This window comes from Rhizophagus irregularis, chromosome 5 (assembly GCF_026210795.1).
Source record: "Rhizophagus irregularis chromosome 5, complete sequence".
In the NCBI taxonomy this organism is placed as follows: domain Eukaryota; kingdom Fungi; phylum Glomeromycota; class Glomeromycetes; order Glomerales; family Glomeraceae; genus Rhizophagus; species Rhizophagus irregularis.
Window position 1 is genome coordinate 2,665,590 of NC_089433.1, and position 27,631 is coordinate 2,693,220.

Sequence of the window (27,631 nt, forward strand, 5' to 3'; positions counted from 1 at the left end):
ATGTATTCTCAAGCTCGATGTTTAAATTATCTGATAATAAATCAACGATTTGGTTTAACTCTTAATCGTCCTTTTCGGACAAGTTTTAATGTATCACGGCTACAAGTGTTTCAAAATTATGCTTCAACTAGTATTGTAGAGAGTTTTTCAGAATTATCAGATAATGTTTCAAAAAAAGGCAAAAAACCTAAAAAATCTAATAAGAGTCCAAAACAAAAAGCGAGAACTTCCGAAACAGAAAATAAAGAGAAAAAACTTCGAAAGAAAAAAGTATCTTTATTATCAACAGAAAAAGTAAATGAAATGTCTAACAATTTACTCCAAGATTTATGTCAAAGTAAAAATTTATCCGAGAAGTTCTCATTAAAACCTCTAACCGCTATTGAAAACATTGACGATATTATCGAATCGTATAAACCTGTAAAAGAATTTCTAACAAGCATTGAATTTCGGGAATTGGTAAATAAAATAGATAAAGCTTTTATCGTATCACAACTCAAAGCATTCCTTAAAAAGCGAGATTTAGATTATAAACTAAAGAAAGTTAAGTTAATTGAAAAATTAATTTCCGAAGTTTGGAAAGTTGAAATAAAAGTTGAGGAACAATGTTAGTGATTCTCAAAAGTGGAATATTTTTTCTTTGTCGTAATTAACTTATTATATCCTTATATCTTTTATAACATATTTAGATATACAAGCTAAGCCAATTGATTTATTTTTCATGCTTGGACCAGGTTGATCTTATGTATTTACTTTAGAATAATCTTTATTTTGATATCTTTCTAAATTGTTGGAATCGATTTTTACACTGCCGTCATTTAATATTTTGATTTCAAGATGGGAAAACTTTACGGGAATTAGAAAGTCAATCCAATGTTAAAATTAAAATTGACTTAAAAAATTTATCATACACAATTGCTGGTTCTCCGCAAGATATTGAAAAAGCCAAAGATATGATCAAAAGAGTTACGGTATTTATTGTAAGGCAATTATTTTTATTGTTATATTTACCATAGCTAATTTTGATTTTTATTGTCTTTATAAGTCTTATCAGTCCGTTACTATGGAATTACCTTCTCACATTAAAAATAATAATAAGAGTTTGCAAGAGATTCCGTTTGTGCAAGATATCTGCATGTCATTGAGAATATTTATCGAGGTTGATACAAACAAACAGGTACTTTGTTTCAAATTATAACATCTTTTATTTCTTGAAGTTCTTATAAATTCTGTTATTTCCGCATCAAATTGCTATACAGTTGATTATTTCAGGACCATTGCAACAAAATATCAAGGAAGCATCAAGATTACTTAATTTTGCTTGGCACCAGGTAAAACTCATCACTTTAATTAATATTGTATGGGTAAATTATCTAATAAATATTTTATAATATTTTTCAAGCCTGATCAAAATGAAACAGATTTGCTCTTGTGTAACGACACAGCGAATTTTAATGAATACAGTTTTTTCCCTATTCACGATTCCGAGACCATGTCTTTATATAACCGATACCTTAATTGGCATCGAGTTGGTAGAGTTGGTCCAAAAGTGGTGCGTGCTTGAAATACGGATCTATCCTATTTAAATCATAACATGTCATTATAGTAATCTTAGTGGTAGTTCTAATTTTTGATAGGCCAATGAGTCAACTTTAAGTGATCGCTTACATATTTTATACGAAAGCAAAAGGTAACTATGTCTATCAATTTAATTATTTCCATTATGTTGCGTTTATATATTATATTTCTGAATCTAGTTTCTCGGAGGGGACTTCTTCACGGTTTCTTAATATACAAAACAATTTAACAAACTTGAACAAACTCGGCATTTTTCTGTTCGATTTTTTAAAAGAGAGCCAACCAGCTAAATCGAAATTTGAAATTTGTTCCGTGTAAGATTTACAACACGTGTTTTTATATAATATGCTTTTTATAAATTTTAACGAATTTTCATTAGATTTGGATATAATATTTTTCATGACGAGAAAAATGTCGAAAAAAATTTATTTGTTCCCCCATTATCTGACAATTTCTCTTATAAAATGCTTGAAGAGTGGATCAAAGAAAATAGTCATTTAAGAACCTTCCTTCCTAGGTGATTACTATGTCATGTCTCAATTCATAACACAATTGTTATTAATTAATTGTTTAATATTCAGCTACCCGAATTCAAATTTCTTGAATTCTTTGAAGATGCCTATAATTAAATTTCAAGAATTTGTTCAATTTGATTATATTCCGTTAAAATCAAATTCTTATTCATCTTACGAAAGATTAAGTATATTGCTAGAGGTTAATGATTTTGCATTTAAATTTAAAGAAGCGACTTTGTGTAAAGAACGGTTATTAGCCGATCTACTATTGATGGATTGGTAAGACTGTTGAAGATAATGACATTTCGCTGCTAATTATTTGATTTTAACGTTATTTATAGTCCAACAGATTTACGATTGTCTGCAATGATTAAAGAATCAGTCGATGACTCACTGAACACGAATGATTTTATAAAAGAATGTTTATATAAAAGGTATTTCTAACATAACAATGATGCGAGGTATATATCATTAATCCTTAAATTGTTATTATAGTGCTCGAGATATTCTATGTCCTAAAGAATATGTATTCAGTCTCAATAGTAAAGGAGAAAAAATAAAGGTTCCGTATAATCTTGAACGTATGAAGTTATATACAACTAGTTATTATGATCATAATGGATTTACTCTCACAATAAGCAAGATTTCAGAACTAGAAACAAGTATTGTCAGGCCAGAGATTAAGGTAAAGTATTTAATCAACTTCTATCATTTTATAAAAATTTATTAACTTTTGTTCTTTTTTAGTTGATTTATAAACCAACAAGTATATCAAACTCACAAACTATTGAAAACTTATTTAATTCCTCTTCTGAATTAAATAAAAAAGAGGAAAATGAGAATCACGAACTTACTTCGGAAACAAAAATTAGTAATGAAAAGAATGATAGTTATTCAGAACAATGGAAAATATTCATTTTAACTTCATTAGAAATTATTAATGATATAGGAAAATAAATCATTAGAACGCACCCTTATTTTTATGAATAATTCAATTTTTGATTGTTGTGAATAGCTTGAAACAATTAACTTATCCTTCATTTTTAACAATTTTCACTCGTTCATCTTTATTACGCGTGTTACGAGTTATCGCATGGATCAATTTATATTTTTCGGAAGACAAATTGTAACAAAATAAAGAAATTACAAATATCGAAGAACATTCCCAGCGCAGCACAAGAAAATTTTTTATACTTTAGCAGCGAAATACATCACATTGTCTGTAGCGTGTAAGATTTATGAATCAAAACCTATTTACTATCTATCTGATTATTTTTGGGATAAAATATCTCTCTTAATTATACATTATTTAACCGGTATCGTTAAGAGAGAATATTATAAAACTTACAGTATATAACTTCTTGGCGGGTATTTATAGAAAACTTTAAAGTAATTGTCGCTGAACTCCATTTGTAATCATAAAGATAAATATTATAATTATAAAAATTAATATAACTATAAAGAAAAGAAGATTTATAATTAATTAAATGTTAATTATGATTCTTAGTTTTTTATATACATACCTCCTAAAATCATTCTACATTGAGCAAGAATCTTTGACGATTTTTTTTCAAATTCAACTTGATTTTTCAACTTCTTTAACTGTATTTCAAAATTAACAAAAGAAAGCAAGCACATAAATTATATAGTAAATGCTAATAATTTAATATATGTAGTTATTAATTATACATACAATTTCTTGATGATGTTTTAATTTTTCACTTTTATCATGAATACGTGTATGAATTGAAGTTAATTTATCAGCTATTTCTTGAGTAGTTTGATCTGCCAAATTAATAGTTTCTTCCATTTCTTTTGTTGATCTTGACTTAGTCATCAATATGTTTTCATCCAAATCCTAAAATTAAATTATCTTTTAATTTAAGATCATACATACAATCAAAGCGATTGCCATTTTTCTTTTAAAGACTACCTTTGCACGTCTGTCCAAATCACGACATTTATGTATATTTGAATCAAGTTCCTTTGCTTTTCGTATAAGTGTTTCCTATGAAATTAGAATAAGTATTACGTTAACTTTCCCTTAATAAAAATGAAATTTAAAAATTAGACTCACGCGCAAATTGTCAATGTTATTTTCATATTGACTACAACGATTTGCTAACTCTTTAATTAATTCAACAAAATCTGTAGGACCAATATCTTCATCTTCGCTATCAATTTCTTCATCTTCACCAGATTCAGAATCTGATGATTGTACTGTAATCGAGTCGTTAAATGATTGATTCAATACGTAATAAATTAATCTCATACGATGAAACTTACCAGAGGATTTTTTCGTATCACCAAAAAATCTTACAGTATTTAAAAATTTTCTTTTTTCCTCTAAAAAATAAGTTCCAAGAGTAAAATTTTCTTGTCTCGCTTGGATTTTAAATATGTTCATATGTTTATCTAAAGTATAATAATTAACTATGATATATATTTATTTAATTATTTCGCTTATCGGATGTTTATATAATCTAATAATTAAATTATATAATAACTCACCAGTGTCATTTTCTGCTATAAGATGTATATCATCAATTGAGCAAAGTTTTTTATATTCAACATCTTTAAACCTGTCAGACGCACAATCCTTAAATGTCTTAAATTTTTTATTTTGATTCATCGATTCTCTTCCACCAAAATTTTCTTTTTCTTCTTCAACAAAGTCATTATTAATACCTTCTACTGTTAAATTACTTTCATCATCAGAAAATTTTTTAAAATGTTCTATACACCAAACGTGTTCTTTAGAATTATTGTTATCGTCAACAATATGATAATATAAAACAAAATTTTCTATCTTAAAAACTAAAAAATTTTCAACCTCATTTTTTTCTGTTAAATTTTTAAAAATAAAAATTATTGGAAAATCAATAAATTTTGGTATACTTCCCAATTTCATTTGTACAGAAAGTCTTTTTTCAGAATCGGTTTGATATAAAGAAGGAGGTTTAGAATGTTGTATTATACTTGTAATTTGATCATAAGGAATTGACTGTAATAAATTTGATTTATTATTCCTTGATGGTGAATAAAATGTAGCTACATTGTCAAAATTCATAATATTGCGAAATGATGGTGATTTTATATTAAAAGATTTTTGCTTTTTTTTTTAACAATTTACTATGTTTAATATTTGTAGGTGAAGTAGCAAAGGTAGTACTTGTTTGCGATTTAATCGTTGATGTTCTTGGGGACATGGATACAGGGGAATGAAATAATATGCCATCTTCGCCAAAGTATCCATCATTGTTATTACTATTAATATTATTGATTGGTTGCGTGGTTAAATTTATTTTTGGCTGTAATTTTCTTAAGCGACTAAAAGAATTATTAATATTGTGGTTTTGTGGTGATAATTTTTTTGAAAGATCTGGCATCGATGCATTACTATTACTTAGCAAAGAAAAATGATGTCGAGGTGTTGAAGGAGTAGATGATGATTCTGCCGATGATAAATATATCGTCGGTATCTGATTCATTTTATTGTTTTGTGGTGTAATATCTGTACGAGTATCAATCACAATATAAAATATTTTTCAGCATACAAAATATACAAAGTGCAATTTTTCAGACTCTTAAAAAAACAAGGCCTACCGTGTTCGTCCGCACTAGATCCACCACTATCAGAAATACCTTTTACATTAAGTTGTCTTTGGAACCTTGGTATTTTAGCTGTTATATTACGAACAACTCTTTTTTTCTTACCAGAAGAAACCGCATTATGTCGAGTATTTGAAGAAGTTGGGCTTGATAATGCACTTGCCGCATTATCAATATTTGTATTAACATCAGTATTAATCGTTATCGTAGGTAATGATTTTGACATTAAAGCTGTGATAGATTTTTCACGATTGATATGTGCAACCAAACTGGATTCCAAAATAATATTAGGTGGCCCGTGCGTAAGTACAACATGAAGTATCTTTTTTTTTTAAAAAAAAAAAAATATTTGGGATTATAATGTTGAAGAAAATGTACGTTTCAACACAGTTCAAATTTCCGTTTTACTTTAATAACTAACAATAAAATTGGTATTTCATAATTTGGTATTATAGCAAGCCAAAAAATGCACGCTCGAAAAGAGCTTTACAAAAACGAGAACCAAAAATTGAAGAAAATGTAAAGAAAGCAATTTTTATTCGAAGTAGCTCAACAAATCAAATAGTGAATGAAGCATTATCAGACTTAGTAAGTGTAAATGTTCTATTTTTATATTCAATTTTATTAACCTCTCCATTTTTTCTCTTTTTTATCCTTATGGTTTATATCAAAATGGATAATAGTGTAAATTAAAAAAACCGGACGCGATAAATTTTACTAAAAAGAATAACACAATACATCCATTTGATGACGACACTTCATTAAATTTTTTTTATGAAAAAAATGATACTTCATTGTTTGTTATTGGTTCTCATTCAAAAAAACGTCCGAACAATTTAACTTTTATTAGAATGTTTGATGGTCAAATACTCGATATGGTTGAAGTTGGTATTGAAAATGCTAAACCGTTAAGTGAATTCAAGGTAAACTTATCTTTAACTAAAATAACTAAAAGAAATTGCTTTTTCTAGTAATTATTAATTAGAGTACTCACAATACTCACACAAAATATGATATACTTTCATAGACTTCAAAATGTGCTATTGGAATAAAACCTTTGTTTTTATTTGTCGGTGATTTATTTGAAAATTCTTTAGTATATAAAACTTTTAAAAATATGTTACTAGACTTTTATCATGGCCAAACTGTGAAGAATATTAATTTATCAGGTTTAGAACACGTTATCTCCGTTACAGCTATTGATTCTTCAGAACAATCAAATGATCCTAGAGCTATGCCAGGAATTATTTATTTTAGGGTATATACCATACAATATAAAAAATCTGGTGAAAAAACCCCGAGAGTTGAGTTAGAAGAAATGGGTCCAAGTTATAATTTTAGAATTAGAAGATTTAAATTTGCTAATGATGATGTTTATAAATTTTCCACAAAAGTCCCTAAAATTAATAAGGTATTTTTTTAGAGTAATGTTTCTTCTTAAAAATGATGTAATGAAAAATTCTAATACGAATGTTTTTACTTTATTTATTTTTTAGCCAAAGAAAATCAAAAATATTGATGTTAATGAAATGGGTGATAAAATTGGTCGTATTCATCTTGGCAAACAAGATTTAAGCAAATTACAAACAAGAAAAATGAAAGGTCTTAAACGCACTACTGATGATTATACAGAAGATGATCTTGAAGAGATGGAAGACGTTGTTCCTTCAATCAAAAAGCAAAAGTCCTCTTAACATTTTTTTTCGGTTATTAGCATAATTTTTTTTTCATTCGATAACATAAACATAGAAAGCAAAAACTGAATAAAAAATCCTAAATAATAGCAGGTAGTGATACAAGTTGAAAAAAAATTTTTTTTTTAAGCGATAAAAGGAATCATAGCTTTACGATTTTTTGGATAATCCTTAAATTCTTTACAGTAACTTTTATGTTTCTTTAATGCCCATAGAAACATCTGAGTAGATCCTGCTGCAAGAAATAGCCAAGCTTCAATACAATGAAAAATTAATTATTAGTAGTTTCAATCATTAAAACAATTCACAATATATCAGAATTTTGATAATTACCTGCAATTGATTTGGTTAAAATGCTAACAATAAGCCACACAATTGTCTCAAATAAATAATTGGGACAAGATACCAAATTGAAACCATATCCATAAGGAATTTTACGAACGCGAGTTCCCGGCGGGCGAAGATTGCGCAGAATAATGTGAGTATAAAAATTAGAAATTTGTGCCCACTATAGAAAGATTAAAAGAGTTCATGCGCTGGATTCTTCATAATGTAATTGTACTACGAAAAAATGACATAAATAACATACAGCAAACACTCCTGCACAAGTCCATAAAAGCCATTCTTCGCGTTCACTGCCATGTATTCCAGCAGCATTCCAGGGACCATACACCCAATAAGCCAAGTTTATACCACTAAGAGCATGATAATGAAATGAATTTTTGAATACATTAAAGAAAGGCATAGTGCTATGTGAGAAACGGTGAACGAATAAAGTTTCGATTTCTCGTTTGATAAAATGAGCCATAATCATATAGTACGCGATCCTATTAAAGCAACGATAAAAGAAATAAGACATGATATCAAAGCTAATTTAACTAATTTAATTTACTTACGTTTGCATTTCGCTGTGTCTAAATTCTTCTCCATAAATTTGAGACTTGAAATAATAGAATATTGGATGGATTAAAATAGGCCCAAAATATTCAATAAGAAATACAGTTCGCCAACTGATTTGTGGACCTTTAAAATTTAAATTAATATTAAATAGTAATGAATAATTCGTTTTGAAAACTTTTTTATTATTCACCTAAATCTTTAAACAAAATAGAATCTCCTTCTTTAATGTCATAATCTTTTAGAAGTTTTCCTTCCTGTAAAACCAATTGGTTAATAGCTAAACGCTGGCGGTCAGGATAATATTTTGGTACTTCTTTATATAGAGTTTGTTTAAGCTGGTCAACAGTCGCGTCAGCTGGTATGTTAATCGTTAGAGGAAATTTTTGGGATTTCCCCGAACGAGAAACAATCTTTATTTGCATTTTATAAAGAAAAGAAGAAAAAAAGGATAAGGATAAGAACGAGTAAAATTCCACATGCCTTATAATTTTTTTTTTGGATGTAGATTGAAATAATTCGCGATCTCGTGAAAAGGAATAGATCTACACAATTATATGGATAATTTGTAATAAAAAATAAATACACATTTTAGGTAATAGAAAAACGGAATTTAACAAAAGCAAAGCTACAAAGAAAAATTAAAATGGTAATTCAAAATTGCGTTTATGAAGTTTTTTCTTTTGCTAAAATTCCTCCTTTACTATAGGTTAATTTATCCCTTTATACAACAACTGCAGTAATACTTCTCGATAGTGACGGTAATAGAATACTTGGAAAATATTATGGTACTAAGAACCCGTATCCTACAATAAAAGAACAAAAAGTTTTCGAAAAAGGATTGTTTGAAAAGACCAGAAGGGCTAATGGTAAATTTTTAATTGAAAATTCTTCAATAAACTATTTTATAAGATTTTTAAATTTTATTTATTTAAATTTTCGGTAGGCGAAATCATCCTTTATGATAACCAAGTTGTTCTTTATCGTAATAGCATTGACGTTTTTTTTTATGTTGTTGGGTCTGCGGAGGAAAATGAACTTATTTTGAGTAGTATTTTAAGCGCATTCTATGATTCCATATCAAGTTTGTTAAGGTAAATAATATGAGTCTTTTATTCATCGAAAGATTTTAAAATTTTATTTTTTCTAATGAACAGGCATCAGGTCGAGAAAAGAACACTTGTAGATAATCTCGATCTAGTTGTTCTTACTTTGGATGAGACAATAGACGATGGGTGAGAGCGAAATAAAAATTGAAGTTTTTTAACTTCGAAAGAAATTTTAACGTTTCCTTTCACTTTTTAGAATTGTTTTAGAAACTGATTCGAACGTAATTGTTTCTCGAGTATCCCGTCTTCGCACTGACACAACGGATATTCCTATTACAGAACAAACTTTTATTCAAGTATATAATACTGCAAGAGAAAGAGTTGCTGAGAGATTGCTAAGAGGAGTATAATATGTAAAATGTTCGTGCTAATATAATAGAACTTGTATAATTTTATTTTTAAAAGACGAAAATTTCCCCGATTTTAATCTTGGAATATATTATGATAATCTCTCTTTACCGTATAAATTACATACCTCTATAAAAATAACAAATAAAAAAAATGGTTTAGATAGATAAATAGATCAAAGCAATTTTCCTTATACGCACCTTGCTTTCATTTGTAAAACCAATTGAACCTTTTTCCTAACAGAATCCTTAAATTTTTTCTGTTCAATTTCCATTTTAATACGTTGTCTTTTTAAAAAAGGTTTTTCATAATATCTATTTCTTCTAACTTCTTGACGGATTTTATTTGAATTAAGTATAGTCCATAATTTTCTATAACCAGCCATAACATTATTTCCTACTATAACAGTGCGACCTGCTGTAGTACTTTTATCGCCTTCTTTTGGTGCAGCTATTTGTTGAACTCTTGAATGCATAACAATTGGCGCTCTTTTAAATGGTGTTGGGATTTGTTCCGAACTTTTCGTATGTTTTGAACGAAGTAGAGCTAAAGGACGTAATATAAGCTGTTGTTTTTTGAGAATATTGATTAACATAATTAATATTACAAGAATGTTAATTCGAGTGTGAAATTATTTTTTATCGTACACGTGACAGATTTAGATATAAGATGAATTATAAAAACTGCCAACAAGGAGAGGATTACTAAGAAACATTTTGACCATTTTGTATACCTTTCATAACCGCCGTACAAGGATACAAAATGCCAATAACACCCACATATAAATGTGTTCTTCTTGATATTGAAGGAACAACAACACCTATTTCATTTGTTCATGATCGTTTATTTTCATATGTTAAAAATAATTTAGTTAATTTCCTGAACGAAAATTGGAATTCACTCGAGTTACAAGAACAAATTCAATTATTAAGAGAACAAGCAATGAAAGATGTGAACAATAATTTATCTGATGTAATTCTTGTTCCAGAGGTACAACAACAAGGAAAAAAAACTAATGAAGAAGAAATTAAAAAAGCTATTATACAAAATATTCAATGGCAAATGAAAATCAATAGAAAAATAGGCGCGTTTAAATCATTCCAAGGATTTATGTGGGAATCAGGTTATGAATCAGGAGAACTAAAAGGAGAAATATTTGATGATGTATTAGATGCATTAAAAAAGTGGAAAGAAAGTGGAATTAAAATATATATATATTCATCTGGCAGCATTTCAGCACAAAAGTCTTTATTTAAAAATTCTGATAAAGGTGACTTAACAGAATATATTGATGGTTATTTCGATACTTCTATTGGAAGTAAAATTGAAAAATCTAGTTATGTGAATATTGCTAAAGAAATTCAATTGGAACCTAGGGATATCTTATTTCTCAGTGATAATGTTAAAGAAATAATTTCTGCCAAATCTGTTTGTTATCAAGCTGCTATTATTGAGCGTAAAAACAATATGCCTTTGTCCGATGATGACCGTAAAAATAATATTATTTTTACAGATTTTCTTCAAATATTTTCTTATTTGTTTTTATAAACACGTAAAACACTAGTATGTCACATGTAATCCCATAATCTTATAATTCTTTAATATTATTTAGCCTGATTGGAAAATTTTCATTATGCTAAATGCTAAATCATTACAATATGTGTAATTATACTGCAAAGTTTGTCAAGATAACTTGCAGTTTCCATGGCACATTATATTAATTGGCAGGGTATCTGAGAGCTGTAACACTATATCTGTTGTTCCAGATGTTGTTTTAGCTTATTTCACATCTGCTACAAATAAATTTACTTATATATATTTTCATTTTTTATCTCATAAATATAAGTAATCTTTAAAAATTTATATTGTACATCATTATATTTTTATATATTATATTATCTTAATACTTATATAATATTTGCCAGTTATAAAGAATATTATTTATTATTTTTAAGTTTCATTCATTCTGAAAAGTTAGTTATAATTTGAAATATATGTATAGAAAAAATTCAAAAAAGCAATTTGCATATACTTCAGTAAACGATATTTATAAAGTATCTATTTTATTATTACTATATAAAATTTTTTACTTGTTTATTTACTTTATTTTCTAATAATATTATAATATTTTGTTGAAGATATATAATACCCTTAATTATCATGGGAATATTGAAAAAATATATATATATTGTTTATAATTAAATACAAACGAATGATATGATCTGATTTTTTTTTATGAATATACATGTTAACCTTATATATACAATTAAAGGACAGTTTATATACTTTTATTTTTATTTGTGTTTTTGTTTATTATTTTTTAGAGGTGTTACATCTGAAATTAAAGAAATAAATGATTTGTCACATCACTCAAGAATATAATGGTAGGCTATAAATAAATTCATACAACTACTTGCTTGAGTAGTTTAATCGTTGCTTTCATCCCAAGAAGTAATCCAGGCATGATAAAGAATATTTGGAAGTTGAAGAATATCCGTCTTTCTCTTATGGCCATGACGCAACTTTCTGAATTGCTGGTTTACAACGTAGCTTCGAGCAACTCCTTCTGGAGAAACAAAGTCAACTGCGGCTTTGACACAGCTCGTATAATTACAAACTTGATGTGCACATCCTGCGGGAACAAAGACGACATCACCAGGGTTTTGGAATACTCTAATATTAAAACAAAAAAGTCTCTTATAAAATGAGTAAAAAAAAAGATAGAGAATTCTACAACTTACCTCCATCCCGTAACACCCTCTTCGGAAGCCAATCGACTTCTCAGTTCTTTGTCCAAATAGAAACATTGGTCATGTATAGGGTGGTTAATCGACAATCCGTGTTCCTTTGCAATTTTCCTTAAGAATCTTCTTACTCTTGGAAGGTCAGCTGGATGATATAAATCCCAGACTGCTGCTGCTGTTTTATCCCGTTCTTCTTCTAAGCGATTTTCAACGCTCGGAGCATATGCCATCATATTAACTGCATCGGTCATATCAAGATGAAGGTTTGTAGTACCTTTGCCACCTACGTTATCTTCAGAACCATAAGCATTGTACATCTTTGGACCAAGATCAGGACGATTAATCTCTAATGGCAATCTGTGAGCCAGGTTCAAAACTCCACTACGAGTTGTATATTCTTTAAATGGCAAAGAATTATAGAAGTCTTTATAATGTTCTGGGAACGTTTCTGCGAAATCATCTGCTGGAGGCCAGTCCTATTTAGTACCGAATATGTAAAAAAAATTAATTAGGCAAATTCAAAAAAAAAAAATTGTTAAAAACAAAAAAAAATACTTTTAATTTTAGGCATGGACAAATTCCAGCTTTGTTCACGAATCGACTACTGATATCTTCAAAGCCCTTAAAGAATGTTTTAACATCCATTTTATACTCGACATTCTCCTTGACATCGATTACCGTACAATCTTTATCACCATAATGTTCAATGAAATAGTTTGGTCTCCAAATTTTTTCTTCTAATTTATCCGCGCCTCTGATCACGAAAGGATACCCTCTTTTCCAAAGATCTCTGAAGGTATCCTCGGTCATTTCGCTAGCTGCATATTCAATCTTCTTATGTTCATCATGTAATTGGAGAGTACGATTATGACGATCCTGTGATGATGTAGAAAAGCCGTTATCTTGATTTAATACTGACATAGCGGAATCCTCAACATCAAATGATGTTTTTTTAGATGTTCTGGATTGCCGACGTCGAACTACAACTCTTGAACTTTCCGCAGGTTGAGTAACTTCCGAACTTTCTACTGATTGGTTCGCAGTATCATCATCGGGCAATTCTTCTCCGTCTAAATCAGAACTATCCTCGTCGTCAAGGATCATCTGGTTACATTGATCAGAAAGTCGATTAATTTCTTCTTTTGTATAATGATAAATAGGCACCAATTGTTCCTTGTAATGCCGCCTTTTATGAGAACACCTTCCGGCCTCTTTGAACGAATCATCAGAATCATTCCATTCTTCGTAACAAGAAAGACAATATTCCTTTCCGCAAACACAGCACATCCAATATCCACTGAATATTGTTGTTTGACAAGAATCACACAATTGACAGATGTTACGGTCTGGAAATTTGCGGATTTTTGCCATTTCAAGATGTGGAAGTTCCTTTTTAAGAAATTTCATAAACGTTGGTGCGATCAAGTCTATTATAAGAAAGAAAACAGCAAGTTGATTTTTGCCAAATATTAATTAATTGGGACCTGTTTCCGTTTACTTACCAAGAACGCGAACATTTTTGACTTCGTCTTCACTTACACCAATCTCATAAGTTGATTTGGGGTCAGGGCCTTCTGCAGACTTAAATTCTGGGCCATATACTAATTTGCCTTTTCTTTGTCCGAACACCCGTATGTCAATGAACCGACACTTATCCGACTTCTTGGCCAAGCCTAAATTATCATTAAAAAATTAAATAAATGGAAATAATAATTGACTTACAAATACTTACATGCGGTACATCTTTCAGAACTACTTACATGCGGTGCATTTTTCAAAACAACAGTATCTTGCTGAGAAGCAACGCCCTTGTTGGACGTGCTTCTTACCTGGCACCGGTCGGACTTTGATTAAATCAGCATTCTTGACCAATTTCTTCCGAGCTTCATCTTCGTCACTTTCGGGGTCAAACTTTCGCTTGGACCCCGCAGGCTCTGCAACTTTTCTTTTCTTTGACCGCCCAACGGGAACATCAATAGCTTTTCTCTTGTCACCAGTTTCAATAAGCTTTTCGTTTTTTACGATTTTTTTATTCTTTGGTCTTCCAGCCTTCTTTCGTTGTTTCATAGGAGCAGGAGTGTAGAACTCTGTTGTCTTCCTTGTTCGCCGTGGTCTCTTTGAACTTCCAACAGCTGCCATTTCAGCTGTATCGGATTGAGTTTCAGTAGTGGACCCAATTTCTTGATCAGACATGACTGAAATTTAGTGTTAGAAATTGTAATTCAAATAAAATTTTTAATGATTCATGACAATAAATGTTTTAAAATAAAATAACCATTTGGAATAACGGTGCTGTATCCACACAAAATTTTTCCTTTAAAAAAAAAGATTTTTCTCAGACACGTAATAAAATCTTCATTAATTCGTTATATATAAATAGTAAATTTATACTTTGTGATAACAAACGTTTACTGCTCTTTATTTGCAATAAAATTAGGACCAGTATTTACCTGCATAAAAATTTTTGAAATTAGTGATAACAAGAGAAATGATAACTCCTAAAGAAGAGAGCTTGTGTTACGGTAAGATTATATAAAGTGAATCTATATACCGAGAAGATACAGCTACGAAAATGAGCAAAGTATTAATTGATAAAAATTTTTTTGCCGCTTACCTATTTTATTTTGTATCAAAACAACACGTTTCTTAAGATAATAAGGATAAGGGTAATAAGAAAATGATTTTATTTCTATGCGAAAAAAATCACGCCATTTACTTGTCTACTCGTCCGTTCAGTCATTGTGGACAAATTAGTATCAAAAATGAAACATCTTATGCCACGTGGCAAATGTTGGATAATCGATCCGATTTTGCCTAATACTTTTAACTATATACGGTACACGGTTTGTACAATATAAAAACAAGTTTATGTTGCTATTTATTTTACTGATTGTTATTTTTAGTATCTGACAAATATTACAATGATTTGTCAAGTACAAATAAGTCCCATTTTCGCATGTTTGAGTAAGATAATGTCAATGACAAAGTACTAAGGAGCACAAGAAATCCAAAAAACATATGAGATCTCATCTGAAATATTGAGAAGGTGCAACAACCAAGGAAGATATCAAGCATCAGAATGCCAGGTAGTAACAGATTGTTTTCTGTAGTGAATGTGGAGAAGGTATTTGGAAATCAAGAAAGGATAAATGAAAAGAAAAAGATCTGTTACACAAGAGTTAGTTCAGAGAAGATAGGCAATGTAAATACCTCTGGAGTGAGTGCTGGAAGAAGGAAATTTTTTTCAAAACAATCATTTGATTCAAAAAAAATTTTTGTTGATTTGGTCCCTTTTTTCAGCAATTATCCTAAATGTCCAGACTTTGAATTCATCAAATATATTTAGGTCTTAACTGGAAATGCAGGGTTTTACATCCATTTTGGAATAATTGTATTAAAGAGATATTAAGAAGGTTGTTATCTATAAGGATCAGCTCTGCTACTTTAGGTAGATATATAATAAAGTTCTTTAAAATAATGCAGAAATAAAATCACTAAAATAAGTAGTATCATATAAAAGTGCTATTTAAATAATAAATGCTTTACTAAAGAATTTTTATAAGTAAAAAAAACTTTTAGAAAGGTATATTTATATTATAATATTTCAAATTTTGATTTGTATAAGACTTGTATAAACTTACATAATATAAATAATATAGGCTAAACAATTAATAGGATATATCCTATTGTATAAATAGACTTGACTTATTAAGAATATTATTTATATGCAATCTGATAATTAATAAATACATACAAAATTAATTTTGAATAAAGTATTGATTAAAGAAACAGGACCCCGGACATCACATATATAACTCATAACCGATCTGCATGAATTTAGCACTCTTTGCTCCTGCTAAAATAGACCTAATTTGCTAAAAATCAAATTATCACATTTTAAATCTATACTAATTTGCTAAAACTCAAAATATGAGTTATAGTAAAATTTTAAATAATATAGGTTTAAATTTGCTTAATAAAATATAATTTCAGTTTATTAAAATTATTTGTAGATTGGTAAATTTAATTGTTAATTAACAATCTTTTTTTTTATTATCAATAAAAAAAATAAATAATTAATAACAACTGACTTTTTGCCAAAAAAGACCCTTTTTTATTTTCAGTTTTTTGCAATTATCTCGGCATCCAGTGATCTGATTCATGCGGATTTTTTTTATTTTGTAGAACTCGATGAGGGCTACAAAACAAAAAAAAGTTCGCATAAATTGGACCACTGGATGCCGAGATAATTGCGAAAAACATGATTTTTTTTGAAATTTAGGCCAATTTGCTTCTCTGAGTTATATATGTAATGTCTGGGGTCCTATATAAATTAAACTGTCAATTTTTATAATTTATAATTAAAATTATGTAGATTATAGATAAGATAATAATTAATAAAAATAATAAATTAAATATAAATAATTATTAAAAAATAAAATGTTGCGAAACTCATCGGACGGTTTTTGGCCTGCATTATGCTTAATTTTGGCCGGAATTATACTTAATTTTGGCCAAAATATAACCCGGACCCCGAAACTAATATTTTTAAAAATATTATCTATAAAAGTTAAAAAAAAAGGATAAGTTAAATTTAAAAAAAAGTACCAATTTGCTCAAATATAAAATATGACTTTGTAAAATCAACACAATTTGCTAAAACTCATAATTATGACTATTAATTAATTTTCAATCAATTTGCAATTATGAGTTTAACCTAATTTTGATTGAATTTGCTAAAACTCAAATGTGAGTTATATAAGTGATGTCTGGGGTCCTAAAGAAACTATCTTAATCCTTAAAAAAGAAATAGAAGTGAATATACATTTCTAAAAAGTATTATTATTTTAAAACAATTACTAGTGATTAATAATATGATTAACATAATTATAAATTACTTGAGATATTATTTTTACTTATATATTTCCATTTTTTTAGACATTATTATTAACTAAAATGATGTTTGTAAAAAGTAATTTTACTAGATTAAGTATTCATATATTTATAACAGATTATGATTCTAATAGTCAATTAATTAAATGAAGTAATAGTAATATTGACAAAATATTCAAATTGCTCAAGAAATATAATAAATTACAGAGCAATAAAAATCTTGCTTTAAAAAAAATAAACAAAAGAAAGATTGAAAAAATGCTATAAATCTAGGGATGTTAACAGTTTATGATTGGATGGTTCAAACCGCAGTTTGATCATAGGACCAGTTTCGGTTCAGTTCAAACGTCAAACCAAACTGAGACCGAACCGATAGAAACCGGTTTAGTGAACCGGTTTTAGATCGGTTCAATTAACGGTTACGTGTATCTGCATGCGTAACTTTTTACAATAAAAGAATAACGGATTTTACATTCTTACATTTTTTTATATCACCTTGCATTATTACAACTATGTCGGGAGTTTTTGAAAATGACGATAATAATTTATCAGATGATTCCTTAGCATCTGATGATGAAAGAATTATAAATAAGAAATTGTCAGCAGATGTTTGGGAGTTTTTTCAAAAAATTCAAGATGAGGAAAGTTGGTTAATTACAAACTATAAGTGTATTTTGTGTGCAAAACTTTATTCACCTGGTAATCCAACATCTACACTTCGACGTCATTTAACTAAAAAACATCCATCACATTATAAAAAACCTGAAACCCACCAAACTACTTTACGTTTTAAACCTTACTCTCCATCAAAATCTAAACTTATCACAGATTCTTTGGTTGATTTTGTTGCAACTGATTTGCAACCTTTTACCATTGTTGAAAATCCTGAATTCAAATTATTAATTAATAAATTGAATCCCCACTATATTTTACCTTGCAGACAAACCTTAAAGGAAAAATTCATAGAAAATTATAAAATGAGAAAAAATGTGTTAATTAATGAAGTCTCACAAATTAACTCAAAAATCTCTCTTACTACTGATATTTGGACTTCAGAAATCTCAAAAAATTGTTATCTTGGAGTAACAATGCATTATATTAACAACAATTGGGAATTAAAAAATCTCTTACTTGATTTAATTCCTGTAAATGGTTTTCATACAGCTGGGTTAATTACTAGCAAGCTTTTACAAATTCTTGAAGAGTTTAGTATCAGTAATAATATTCTTGCATTAACTACGTACAACTGGAAGCAACATGATAGCATGTGGTAATCAACTAGCAACTGAATTAGATCAGGAGTTTAATAATATGGCTTTTACTCATTACAGATGCTGCTGCACATATTATAAATTTAGCAGTAAAAGCAGGAATAAATCATGTTGGAAATGAAATCAAAAAACTTCATCAATTTGTTGTTAAAATCAAGAATTCACCATTATTTTTGGATAAATTATCAGAAATTTGTACCCTTAAAAAAGTTAAATTTCTTAAACCAATTTTAGATATAGACATTTGCTGGAATTCCACATATTTTATGATTAATAGACAAATCTTAATGCAGGGTGTTTCAGAATTACTTGCAACAACAAATGTTGAAGAACTTGGAGATTTATTTCCAACAATATCTGAATGGCGACATATTAAGGTATTTTTTATTTTATAAATTATTATTTATTTTATTTTATAATTATATATTTATTAATTATTATTTTTTTTTTTACAGGAATTAGCAAAGGTATTAGAAGCCCATGTATGAAGCAACCAATTTATTATCATCATCAAAAAATCCTACACAAGGTGATATAAGATTGGTTTTTAATGGAATGTTTAAAAAATTGGATCATTATCAAAGAGGAAATCACCATACACAAAAGGCAATAGCATCAGCAATTTGTAATAAATTGAAAGCCTATTGGGACAAATATTTGAATCAATCTTTCATTACTTCTTCAATATTAGATCCACACTACAAAACCACATTATTTAATCATAATGATATAACTGAAATTATTAGTAAATTACAAGAATTATATTTGTCATATTTACCCTTAAATAATCAAACCATACCATTAGCACCAGCACGACCATCTCGTGATTATTTTCTTAATTTACTTAATCCAAATAATATTCGTCGAAGTATCGTACTTGATTTGAATTAGATTGATACTTAAATTCTCCAGTAGATAGTAATACAGGTTCTTTAATTTGGTGGAAACTTATGAAAAGGATTACCCAGTACTTATATCAAATAGCTAAGGATTATTTAACAATCCAAGAACGCATCGTTCCATCAGAAAGCGGGCATTTTCATTTCGGGATTAACTATTTCAAAAACTAGAAATAGGTTAGATCCTGAAACGGCAAGGGCAATTATATGCATGAAAAATTGGATATCGGAAAAAGAAAGAATGGAAAATTGAATCAATACTTGCAATATGTCTTTTTTTTTCCTTTTTTTTTACATTATGTGAAATTTTGTTGGTAATTTTTTTTCTTATAATAAAAAATTTTTTGACGATATATGATATATTTAAATTCATGATCTGCATTACACAATTTTGTATAAAATACTATAAATATCCGGTCTAAACTTCGGTCTAAACTTCGGTCTAAACTTCGGTTCAAACTCTGGTTCTAAACCTATAACGGTTTGGTTTTGTACTCAAACCACCAGTTTTTGGACCAAAAACTGGATGGACTGAACCGTTAACATCCCTATATAAATCATACAATAAATCTGCAATTTGATAGATAAATGTCATCACCAGTTGACCTGATAATTATGTTAAATTATAAGATCATTTTACTTTCTAAATTAAAAGATGCTTAAAAATAAAAAAAATCTAATTGAGAATAGCACATGTAATACTAATCTGGTTGTATTTTAAATTTAAATATTCTTTTTATACAAGTTAAGAGGAATATAATATGACTAATTCTATTTAATTATATTAGATTTAATTTCAAAAGTCAGTTCTAACTCAAATAATATGATATTTAACCAATCAAATATATTAAATATCTTTTATATAACTAAATATTTTAAATTCTAGTTTATTGGTTATTTGTATATTATTATAAAATAAATATAATGTTTTTGTTTTCAAATTAGTACCTTTTATAAAAAGAAATTAATTTTAAAATATAAAATTTTTTTGCATTTTTAGTAGAAAAAAGTTTATTATTAGTAATTTTTAAAAAAAACTTTTTTAATTATTCTTAAAAATTTGTGTAAATATTTTTTTAAAAAAATTAAAATTATTTAAATATAGTAATTAAAAATTTTCCAAATTCTTTTTTATTTCTATATAACTAATAATATAAAGTAAAATTAATTCATTATGAAATTTTTAAGATTTAGTAATAATTAAATTTTTAATGATTTTTATATTATTTAATTTATTTTATTATAACAAATTAAATAATAGTAAAATCATTTATTGTATATAATTGAAAAAAATTTATAAATCTCTTTAAATTTTATAATAAAATTTAATAATTTTTAATAAATTTCAATAACTTTTTATTATTAAATTATAATAACTATTAATATAATTGAATTATCATTATTGATAATTTAAAGTATATAAAATAAAAAAATTGTTTGATGTAATAATCATAACATAATTTTATTTATTGAATTTTTACATATAAGTCACAGTTTTCATTTTAAAAAGAATGATTCTTAGAAGTAAAAAATTTAATTTAGGATTGTGTAAAATTCCTAAGAATTAGAAAATTTTTTTAGGAAAAATACAAGATTATTATTAAATTTTACCTTTTTTTTTATTTACCTATATAGGGATCAATATTTTATTATGGTACAGTCAACTCTCTTTATAATCACACATTCCAGTTCATATTTGGTGATTATAAAGAGATGTGACTATATAAAAAATTTCTTATATTTGTATATCATAATTTCAGCCAAAAATTAACATAATTTTGGCCAGAATTATACTTAAAACTTTATTGTATTGTAATTCTGATAATATTAATTGTAGAGAGATGATCTTATTACTACCATTCAATTTATCTTAATGAGACAGTTCTAAATTACTACCATTCGATTTGTCTCAGTAAGACAATTCTAATAAGCTATGGTACATCTTTGTACGATTATTAGATGCTAAGTTATTTAATATATCCTTTATATAACTGTGATTATAAATGGTTCTTTTTAATATAAGATTTTTAAAAATAGGTGTGATAGTGATTATAGATAAATTGTAACTATATAGGATATATAGATTTTAATAATAAAATATATTCATAAACATAAACTTCTAAAATACTTCACTCAACTAGCAAATGTTCCCGATAAGCTAGAAAGTTGTGAGAATTATGAAACTTATATATGGCATAAAATAGTAGAATAGAAAAAAAAGGGTAACAAAATAAAAATATAAAGAAATAAAATTTAAATTAAGAATAAAAATTGAAATAAAATAAAATAAAATTAAATAAAAATTAACAAAAATTCCAACTATTAACTAATTTAAATATGATAAAACTAAAAATATAAATAACCTAATCCAACCAAATTAAATGCCTATATAGGACCCTGAATAATACTAATACTAATATAACTCACAAGTAAACTTTAAGTACTGAAGTAAAAATACATTTTATGACATAAGGTTGCTTGTCTAAACCTCTTCAAAATCCTACGATTAGTTTCGTCAAAATTTTACTATAGATTTATTATAGTTTCAGCAGAGTTTCGGCAGTTTCGGCATTTATAATAAGTTTCGGCAGTTTCGCCTTTCTCCAAAGTTTCGCCAGTTTTTTAATATAACTTTAATATAGTTTCGGCAGAATTTCGCTTTTTGGCGAAACGCCATCTTGCCTAAAACCCCGTGCTTTACAAATCCTTATTATGACATAACTCTGTCAATATTGAAACTAGGAATTCGATTTTATTATCATTAGAATCCTCTCATCAAGACAAATATAAATTTTATTAAAATTGAATTACTGGTTATATTAAAAATAGGAGGTACATAGGATAACAAAATTTTGAAAATATCCCTGTAATACACAACTTTTGAAAAATTTTTATATAAACTCTACACAAACTCAAATATGAGTTGTATCAGTATTATTCAGAGTCCTGCCTATATTAAAATAATAATTCAAAAATAAAGATTTATAAACTTAAAGTAGTATAAAGTATTTATCAATATATAAATTAAGTTGAAAATACATTAAATTTAATGAATCTTAAAAGTATTGCTTAAGTGTGTCTAGCAGTGAAATATACTCAAAGGTGTATATAGATTAGAACCATTTAAGATGATAATTGAATCTTCATTATCATCTTCATTAGATACTTTTATATGTTTGTCAGTTATATTAGCCACAGATCTATGATTACGAGTGAGAGAATATTTATCCTGAATGGTAATATTGCATGATTATTTCTATTTGATAATACGGTTATATCTATCTTTTCATAAATTATTTTTAAAAAGAATGATAGATGCATTTGGTAAGCTTTAAGCACTTAATCGCATACTTCTAATTCATGAGTTGAAGATTTTTTTGCAGATGTAAAACTACAGCAAAATTTTACCTTTTAATTAATTTTAAAAACATTAAATAATAATTAAATTCAGAAAATTTATCTAATAATTAGATTATAATAATTTTTATACTATTTGATCTATTTTTTTTTTAAAAAAAAAATTAATTTAAATGCATTACTTAATATAATTTAATATATATATTAATATATAAAAATAATATATATGAAAGCTTAAATGCATGAAAATGCATGAAACTAATTAAATTATTAGAAAGGTCAATAAATATAATTATAGTAAATAAAGTTATAATACTTTTCTATATATAGTATTTCTTTAAAAAAGAAATTACATTTTTTATTGATCTTATTATTTAAATAATCCAATAAATATTTTAAGTATGATATATAATAATATTCAAATATCCTTTATTGATAGTAAAAATTCACATATATAATAAGGGAATACAGGGTCAAACTTCCAAAATTTGCAAAATATCCGAAATATTATAATTTATGTCTTATAATATATGATATATTTAATTAGTTATTATTAATAGAATAAATATTATTTATGGATTTTTTTTATATTTTATATAATATAGTAATGAACTATTTATTTATTATGCTAGATAATTGTAAAAAAAAATTATGAATTTGAAAAATTTTAATTACTTTTTATTAAAATGGATTTCATATTCTATTTTTGAGTTATTATATTTACAGTTTAATAATAAAATAAAAACCAATAATTATATTAATTTAAGAAAATTGAATAGGATAATATTCAAATATTAGTTTAATGAGATTTGTTTAAATATTGAATTTAAAAGGTTTATACAATTTATATTTAAATGGTTATATTATAAATAATTCCACTTTTAAGAAGAGAAATTACAAGATTTAGTATAGTTAAACTTATATAAAAAAAAAATTAATGCATTATTATGGTTTTTTACTACTAAACATATTTTAGGTCTATAGGTAGTTGAATTTTTAGTTATATATTAAGAAATTTTATAAAATATGCATAAGTATAAATGAGATTTTTTTTTTTATTGCTACCCCACAATTTCATATGGCTGGTGTGGCTGATAAAAATTTAATGTTTGTGTAATACAAATTTTAGTAGGATTTGAAAATTTCAAATTTTTTAATTCCCCCTTTCACATAAACTTTCCTAAAGCTTGGTGTTCATTCGGAACGGACCATAGCACCAAAATGCCAGGCGAAACTTTGAATAACCAGTCAAACTTCAATAAGCAGGAAGTTTCTCTGTACGCTCACTTATACGAAAAATATGTTGAAATCAAAAATGTCGTAAGTATTTGTTACTTTTTAAGTAGAACATTTGTAGTTTCTTGTTGCTATACTTTTATAGTGAAAATCTATTTTATTAGGATGGTACGGTCGAAATAACTCCAGACAAATATAATTGGCATAACGGTAAGTTATTAATGAAGAAATTTGAATATTTCCTCGCTTCAGGTTTTGAATTTAAGACTATTTTTAGGCGGTGTCGTACTCGAGTACGTCGATTGTCGTCCTCGGCCCACTTGTACAGGCAAAAGAATCTTATTAAGACAAAATACAGCCTCTCTCTGGGACGATGTATTAAGAATTAACCAGGACGCAGGAGGCACCTTAACGCAAGAAATGGCGATCCAAGTTGAGTCACAATTGCTGGTAAAATTCCTTAATATAATTATTGTGAATATTATATGTTCATGGTAAAGAATATGGCAATTATATTTTTATTATAGCTAGCCATGCATCCCACAATCGACTTGGATCCAAATTCGACGTTACAGGACATGAAGAGGTATGATCCTGCGGACGGACCAGTGGAGCCGGTACATCGCGAACTTAGAACGAGGAAGCGTAAGTTAAACTCATACGAGCTCGAACAAGAAGCGGCCAAAAAAGCTAAAAAGGAACAGATGATGTTCATGATGGATGAGGTAAATTTTTATCTCATGTATGATTGCGTGTTACATAAATCATAAACTTACTTATTCTGTTTTAGCGACATGGAAGAGAATTTAAGCCTACGTTTAAACTTCTCCCTTACTTCAAGAGAAATAGGAATAAAGTTTCTACTGTCGGTAAAGGCAAACAACGTGCTGACACTGAGGCCGAACAAGGTATATACACAATTATTTGTTTGTAAACTTCATAATGATGTGAACTTCATAATAATGAATAGCATGATCATACCTTGTTGTATTTTAATGTTCATATAGGCCGAGGTTCGTCCAAAAAGTCGGGTCGAAAACTCGTCCGACTATTAAGGTTTGAACGAAGCTTTACTGACGAGAATGGTTGGTTTCTTATTAATTTTTTCTTTTTTATAAATAATATTGGCAATTAAATAAAATAATATTTTCTTAGATAAGACATATAAGCTTTTCACATTGCTTAATATATATCAAGATGTTAATGGACAACATGAAGCAATATGCCACTCGATTAGCGAAAAGGACCTTCGCAGTGAAGGTAAGTATAATAGTTTCATGCAAACGATAAATGCGATGAGCGAAAGCAAAGAATATAAAGTAGACGATAGTCGGGCTACATTTAGGTATTTAAGGGTTTTTTTATTATAAATAATTTGTTATTTACGTATATTTATAAATAATTTGTTATTTACGTATATTTATAAATAATTTGTTATTTTTAAAATTCAGAAACGAACTCGGGAATGCTGAGGCTTACAAAGCTTTTATAAAGTCATTTGTCGTTCTTTACTCGATCGATAATAATTTAAAATTTGATTCTGAGAGGGTTGATAAAGTTCCGGTCGAGATGCTGACTGAAGTAACGACTGAATTGACAAGCCCGCAAACGGAAATGAAATTTGATAACATGTCACCCTACGAAATCATCGAATATTTATGTCAGCAATCAGATACTGGGATGACAACAAATTCTAATGAAGGAGCCAAGGATTTATCCGTCGCTGACTTATATAACGCTGCAGCAAAAAAAGCTTTGCAAGCCAAGCCATCCGTGAGTGCACCGGTAAACCAGGATCAGAGCCTTATGTCACCACCGCAAAGACGACGGAATTCTCAGCGTTCAAGACAGACGACGACAACTCAAGCACAAGCTTCAACTCCTAATCCACAATTCCTGATGCAAACAGGAAATCAAACACCCACGCAACAACAAATCTCGCAGGCACAGATTCAACCACAAGTAATGACGACTTCACAATCTCCAAGTCAAAGGCCAATACAAAGTCCAGCTCTCATTCAGCCAAATTTCTCGAGTCAAGTGCCACAATCATCGGCCGAAGGAACTCGTCCAATTCAACAAATTCCTATTGCGGGAGTTCCTATCCAACTTTCGAATGGCCAGATGTCGTTACAACAAGTTCCATTAATGCAAGGACAACCCAACGTCCGGCAACAAGGACGACCAATAGGTCCTGTACGCATAGTACAAAGCATTTCAAACCTTACGCATGCTACTCAAGTAAATGCAAGACCTGTTACCAATCAGAGTGTCGCTCAAGGAACAACAATTCAAAATACGATTACAAGTCCATCAATGCAAAAAGTTCTTCCAGTTAGAAGAACAACGCAAGGGCAATCACAGCAAGTGAATGTTCCGGCACAACAAACTGCGCAAATGAACATTTCACCTCAGGCAAATTCTACTCAAATGAATCAAGTACCACAAATCAATATTCCAACACAGCAAACTGATCCTAGAGTCTCTCAGTTGAATATACAAAACCAGATTAATCAAGTGCAGTCGGCTGCACAAATAAGTATTCCTACACAAGTTGATCAGATCAATATACAGACAACACCGAGGATTAATCCTGGACGAGTTACTCAGATAAATTCGCATCAGACGCGGTCTACACCTCAAATTAATATTCCCGCGCAAGTATCTGACCAAATGCAGACTACCCCACGCATTAATCCAGCACAGGTCCCACAGGTGAATGCTGCTGATCAAATGAACGTCCATATTCTTCAGATGAACCGAGTGAATCCTCGAATGATGCAGCCAACTGACCAAAACATTTCTCCACAACGAAATAATATTGTTAATCGGCCACCACTAAACATTCAACAGCAGCAATATCTTCAGCATCTCGCAGCTATGCGAATACCAGCACAACAAATTCGTGCTAACGGATTTATCAGACACCCAGCAGTAATGAATATGCAAGGTTCGATGCAACAACCATTTATGCAAGTGGGAATCCCGATACAAGGTCAATTGTTGCCAGGACAGCAGCAAAATGGTATTAGACCGCAAGCGCGTTCGCAATTCAATATACGACCTATATACATACGGCAAAATGTGGCAAATATGGGAAATGTTCCAATGATTCCACAACAAGTAGCGGCACAACAATTAATGAATGGAGGAGGTCAATGGATTTTTCAGCAAAACCAAAACCAACCACTTCAGCAACCACCAAATCCTCAAAATTCTTGGAATAATAATGGCAACGTAAGTGGTAAACAATAAAATTTTTTTTTCTCGTTTAAAAAACGAGAACAATTTTGAGATAAACGAAATTATAATTTTAGTGTTAGGAATTAATTATATAATATAATTTATTGAAGAGATATGCGCTATTGTATAACAATCGTTAAAGGCGGTATATTTCTTCTGGATTCTGTAAATATTTTTGTATTATGTTGAGTGTATGTATATAAAAACAGAAATCAAATTCTTTTGAGTGTATACG

General features: G+C 28.3%; 9 protein-coding genes across 10 annotated transcripts; 5 read left to right on the forward strand and 4 right to left on the reverse strand.

The window, feature by feature from the left end:
• Positions 1-3,260, forward strand: OCT59_025112 (uncharacterized protein; the record flags this gene model as incomplete). Its single annotated transcript, XM_066136207.1, has 13 exons — positions 1-607; positions 690-734; positions 838-971; positions 1,046-1,177; positions 1,260-1,331; positions 1,403-1,552; positions 1,638-1,690; positions 1,758-1,892; positions 1,958-2,095; positions 2,160-2,372; positions 2,435-2,527; positions 2,589-2,778; positions 2,841-3,260. The coding sequence occupies 13 exons, from the start codon at positions 1-3 to the stop codon at positions 3,048-3,050; spliced, it is 2,172 nt and encodes a 723-aa protein (XP_065991871.1). The 3' UTR covers positions 3,051-3,260.
• A 217-nt stretch (positions 3,261-3,477) lies between these two features.
• Positions 3,478-5,954, reverse strand: OCT59_025113 (uncharacterized protein; the record flags this gene model as incomplete). Its single annotated transcript, XM_066136214.1, has 9 exons — positions 5,700-5,954; positions 5,227-5,607; positions 4,605-5,144; positions 4,380-4,508; positions 4,171-4,313; positions 4,027-4,101; positions 3,787-3,951; positions 3,617-3,695; positions 3,478-3,548 (listed from the first exon to the last, which is right to left on the reverse strand). Exons 1-9 carry the CDS (start codon positions 5,929-5,931, stop codon positions 3,478-3,480), a joined length of 1,815 nt encoding a protein of 604 aa, XP_065991872.1. The 5' UTR covers positions 5,932-5,954.
• A 66-nt stretch (positions 5,955-6,020) lies between these two features.
• Positions 6,021-7,510, forward strand: OCT59_025114 (uncharacterized protein). Its single transcript, XM_025317013.2, has 5 exons — positions 6,021-6,079; positions 6,161-6,293; positions 6,389-6,628; positions 6,733-7,116; positions 7,202-7,510. The coding sequence occupies exons 1-5, from the start codon at positions 6,066-6,068 to the stop codon at positions 7,397-7,399; spliced, it is 969 nt and encodes a 322-aa protein (XP_025179267.1). The 5' UTR covers positions 6,021-6,065; the 3' UTR covers positions 7,400-7,510.
• On the reverse strand, positions 7,151-8,780 carry OCT59_025115 (uncharacterized protein). The gene is made up of 5 exons (XM_025317012.2): positions 8,490-8,780; positions 8,296-8,422; positions 7,989-8,226; positions 7,733-7,907; positions 7,151-7,652 (listed from the first exon to the last, which is right to left on the reverse strand). The coding sequence occupies exons 1-5, from the start codon at positions 8,719-8,721 to the stop codon at positions 7,525-7,527; spliced, it is 900 nt and encodes a 299-aa protein (XP_025179266.1). The 5' UTR covers positions 8,722-8,780; the 3' UTR covers positions 7,151-7,524.
• A 110-nt stretch (positions 8,781-8,890) lies between these two features.
• Positions 8,891-9,924, forward strand: OCT59_025116 (uncharacterized protein). Its single transcript, XM_025317011.2, has 5 exons — positions 8,891-8,945; positions 9,006-9,165; positions 9,243-9,390; positions 9,454-9,531; positions 9,602-9,924. The coding sequence occupies exons 1-5, from the start codon at positions 8,943-8,945 to the stop codon at positions 9,753-9,755; spliced, it is 543 nt and encodes a 180-aa protein (XP_025179265.1). The 5' UTR covers positions 8,891-8,942; the 3' UTR covers positions 9,756-9,924.
• On the reverse strand, positions 9,740-10,360 carry OCT59_025117 (mitochondrial 37S ribosomal protein bS21m). The gene is made up of 2 exons (XM_025308917.2): positions 9,954-10,360; positions 9,740-9,882 (listed from the first exon to the last, which is right to left on the reverse strand). Exons 1-2 carry the CDS (start codon positions 10,346-10,348, stop codon positions 9,873-9,875), a joined length of 405 nt encoding a protein of 134 aa, XP_025179264.2. The 5' UTR covers positions 10,349-10,360; the 3' UTR covers positions 9,740-9,872.
• Positions 10,361-10,515: 155 nt separating this feature from the next.
• OCT59_025118 (uncharacterized protein) lies at positions 10,516-11,301 on the forward strand (the record flags this gene model as incomplete). Its single annotated transcript, XM_066136237.1, has 1 exon — positions 10,516-11,301. The coding sequence occupies one exon, from the start codon at positions 10,516-10,518 to the stop codon at positions 11,299-11,301; it is 786 nt and encodes a 261-aa protein (XP_065991873.1).
• A 713-nt stretch (positions 11,302-12,014) lies between these two features.
• On the reverse strand, positions 12,015-15,237 carry OCT59_025119 (uncharacterized protein; the record flags this gene model as incomplete). 2 transcript variants are annotated; one of them, XM_025309265.2, is made up of 9 exons in its annotated part: positions 12,180-12,426; positions 12,495-12,973; positions 13,053-13,924; positions 14,000-14,170; positions 14,258-14,692; positions 14,773-14,811; positions 14,948-14,995; positions 15,112-15,142; positions 15,214-15,237. In XM_025309265.2, the coding sequence occupies 9 exons, from the start codon at positions 15,235-15,237 to the stop codon at positions 12,180-12,182; spliced, it is 2,346 nt and encodes a 781-aa protein (XP_025179262.2). The 2 variants fall into 2 exon arrangements, with proteins under 2 accessions (XP_065991874.1, XP_025179262.2); XM_066136243.1 differs by lacking the exons at positions 14,948-14,995; positions 15,112-15,142; positions 15,214-15,237 and having other exon boundaries at positions 12,015-12,426; positions 14,258-14,853.
• Positions 15,238-24,138: 8,901 nt separating this feature from the next.
• Positions 24,139-27,476, forward strand: OCT59_025120 (uncharacterized protein; the record flags this gene model as incomplete). The annotated part of the gene is made up of 9 exons (XM_066136248.1): positions 24,139-24,237; positions 24,318-24,363; positions 24,431-24,603; positions 24,681-24,878; positions 24,944-25,061; positions 25,161-25,238; positions 25,309-25,498; positions 25,605-27,390; positions 27,471-27,476. The coding sequence occupies 9 exons, from the start codon at positions 24,139-24,141 to the stop codon at positions 27,474-27,476; spliced, it is 2,694 nt and encodes an 897-aa protein (XP_065991875.1).
• Between the last annotated feature and the right edge of the window lie 155 nt (positions 27,477-27,631).

Coding starts and splice junctions, on each gene's coding strand:
- OCT59_025115 (XM_025317012.2), bottom strand. CDS start 8,721: ATGCAAATAAAGATTGTTTCTCGTTCGGGGAAATCCCAAAAATTTCCT. Junction 7,908..7,988: donor CTTGTGCAGGAGTGTTTGCT/GTATGTTATTTA, acceptor ATCTTTCTATAG/TGGGCACAAATTTCTAATTT. Junction 7,653..7,732: donor TTTAACCAAATCAATTGCAG/GTAATTATCAAA, acceptor ATTGTATTGAAG/CTTGGCTATTTCTTGCAGCA.
- OCT59_025114 (XM_025317013.2), top strand. Junction 6,629..6,732: donor AACCGTTAAGTGAATTCAAG/GTAAACTTATCT, acceptor ATACTTTCATAG/ACTTCAAAATGTGCTATTGG. Junction 7,117..7,201: donor AAGTCCCTAAAATTAATAAG/GTATTTTTTTAG, acceptor TTTATTTTTTAG/CCAAAGAAAATCAAAAATAT.
- OCT59_025116 (XM_025317011.2), top strand. Junction 9,166..9,242: donor AAAGACCAGAAGGGCTAATG/GTAAATTTTTAA, acceptor AATTTTCGGTAG/GCGAAATCATCCTTTATGAT. Junction 9,532..9,601: donor GATGAGACAATAGACGATGG/GTGAGAGCGAAA, acceptor TTCACTTTTTAG/AATTGTTTTAGAAACTGATT.
- OCT59_025117 (XM_025308917.2), bottom strand. CDS start 10,348: ATGTTAATCAATATTCTCAAAAAACAACAGCTTATATTACGTCCTTTA.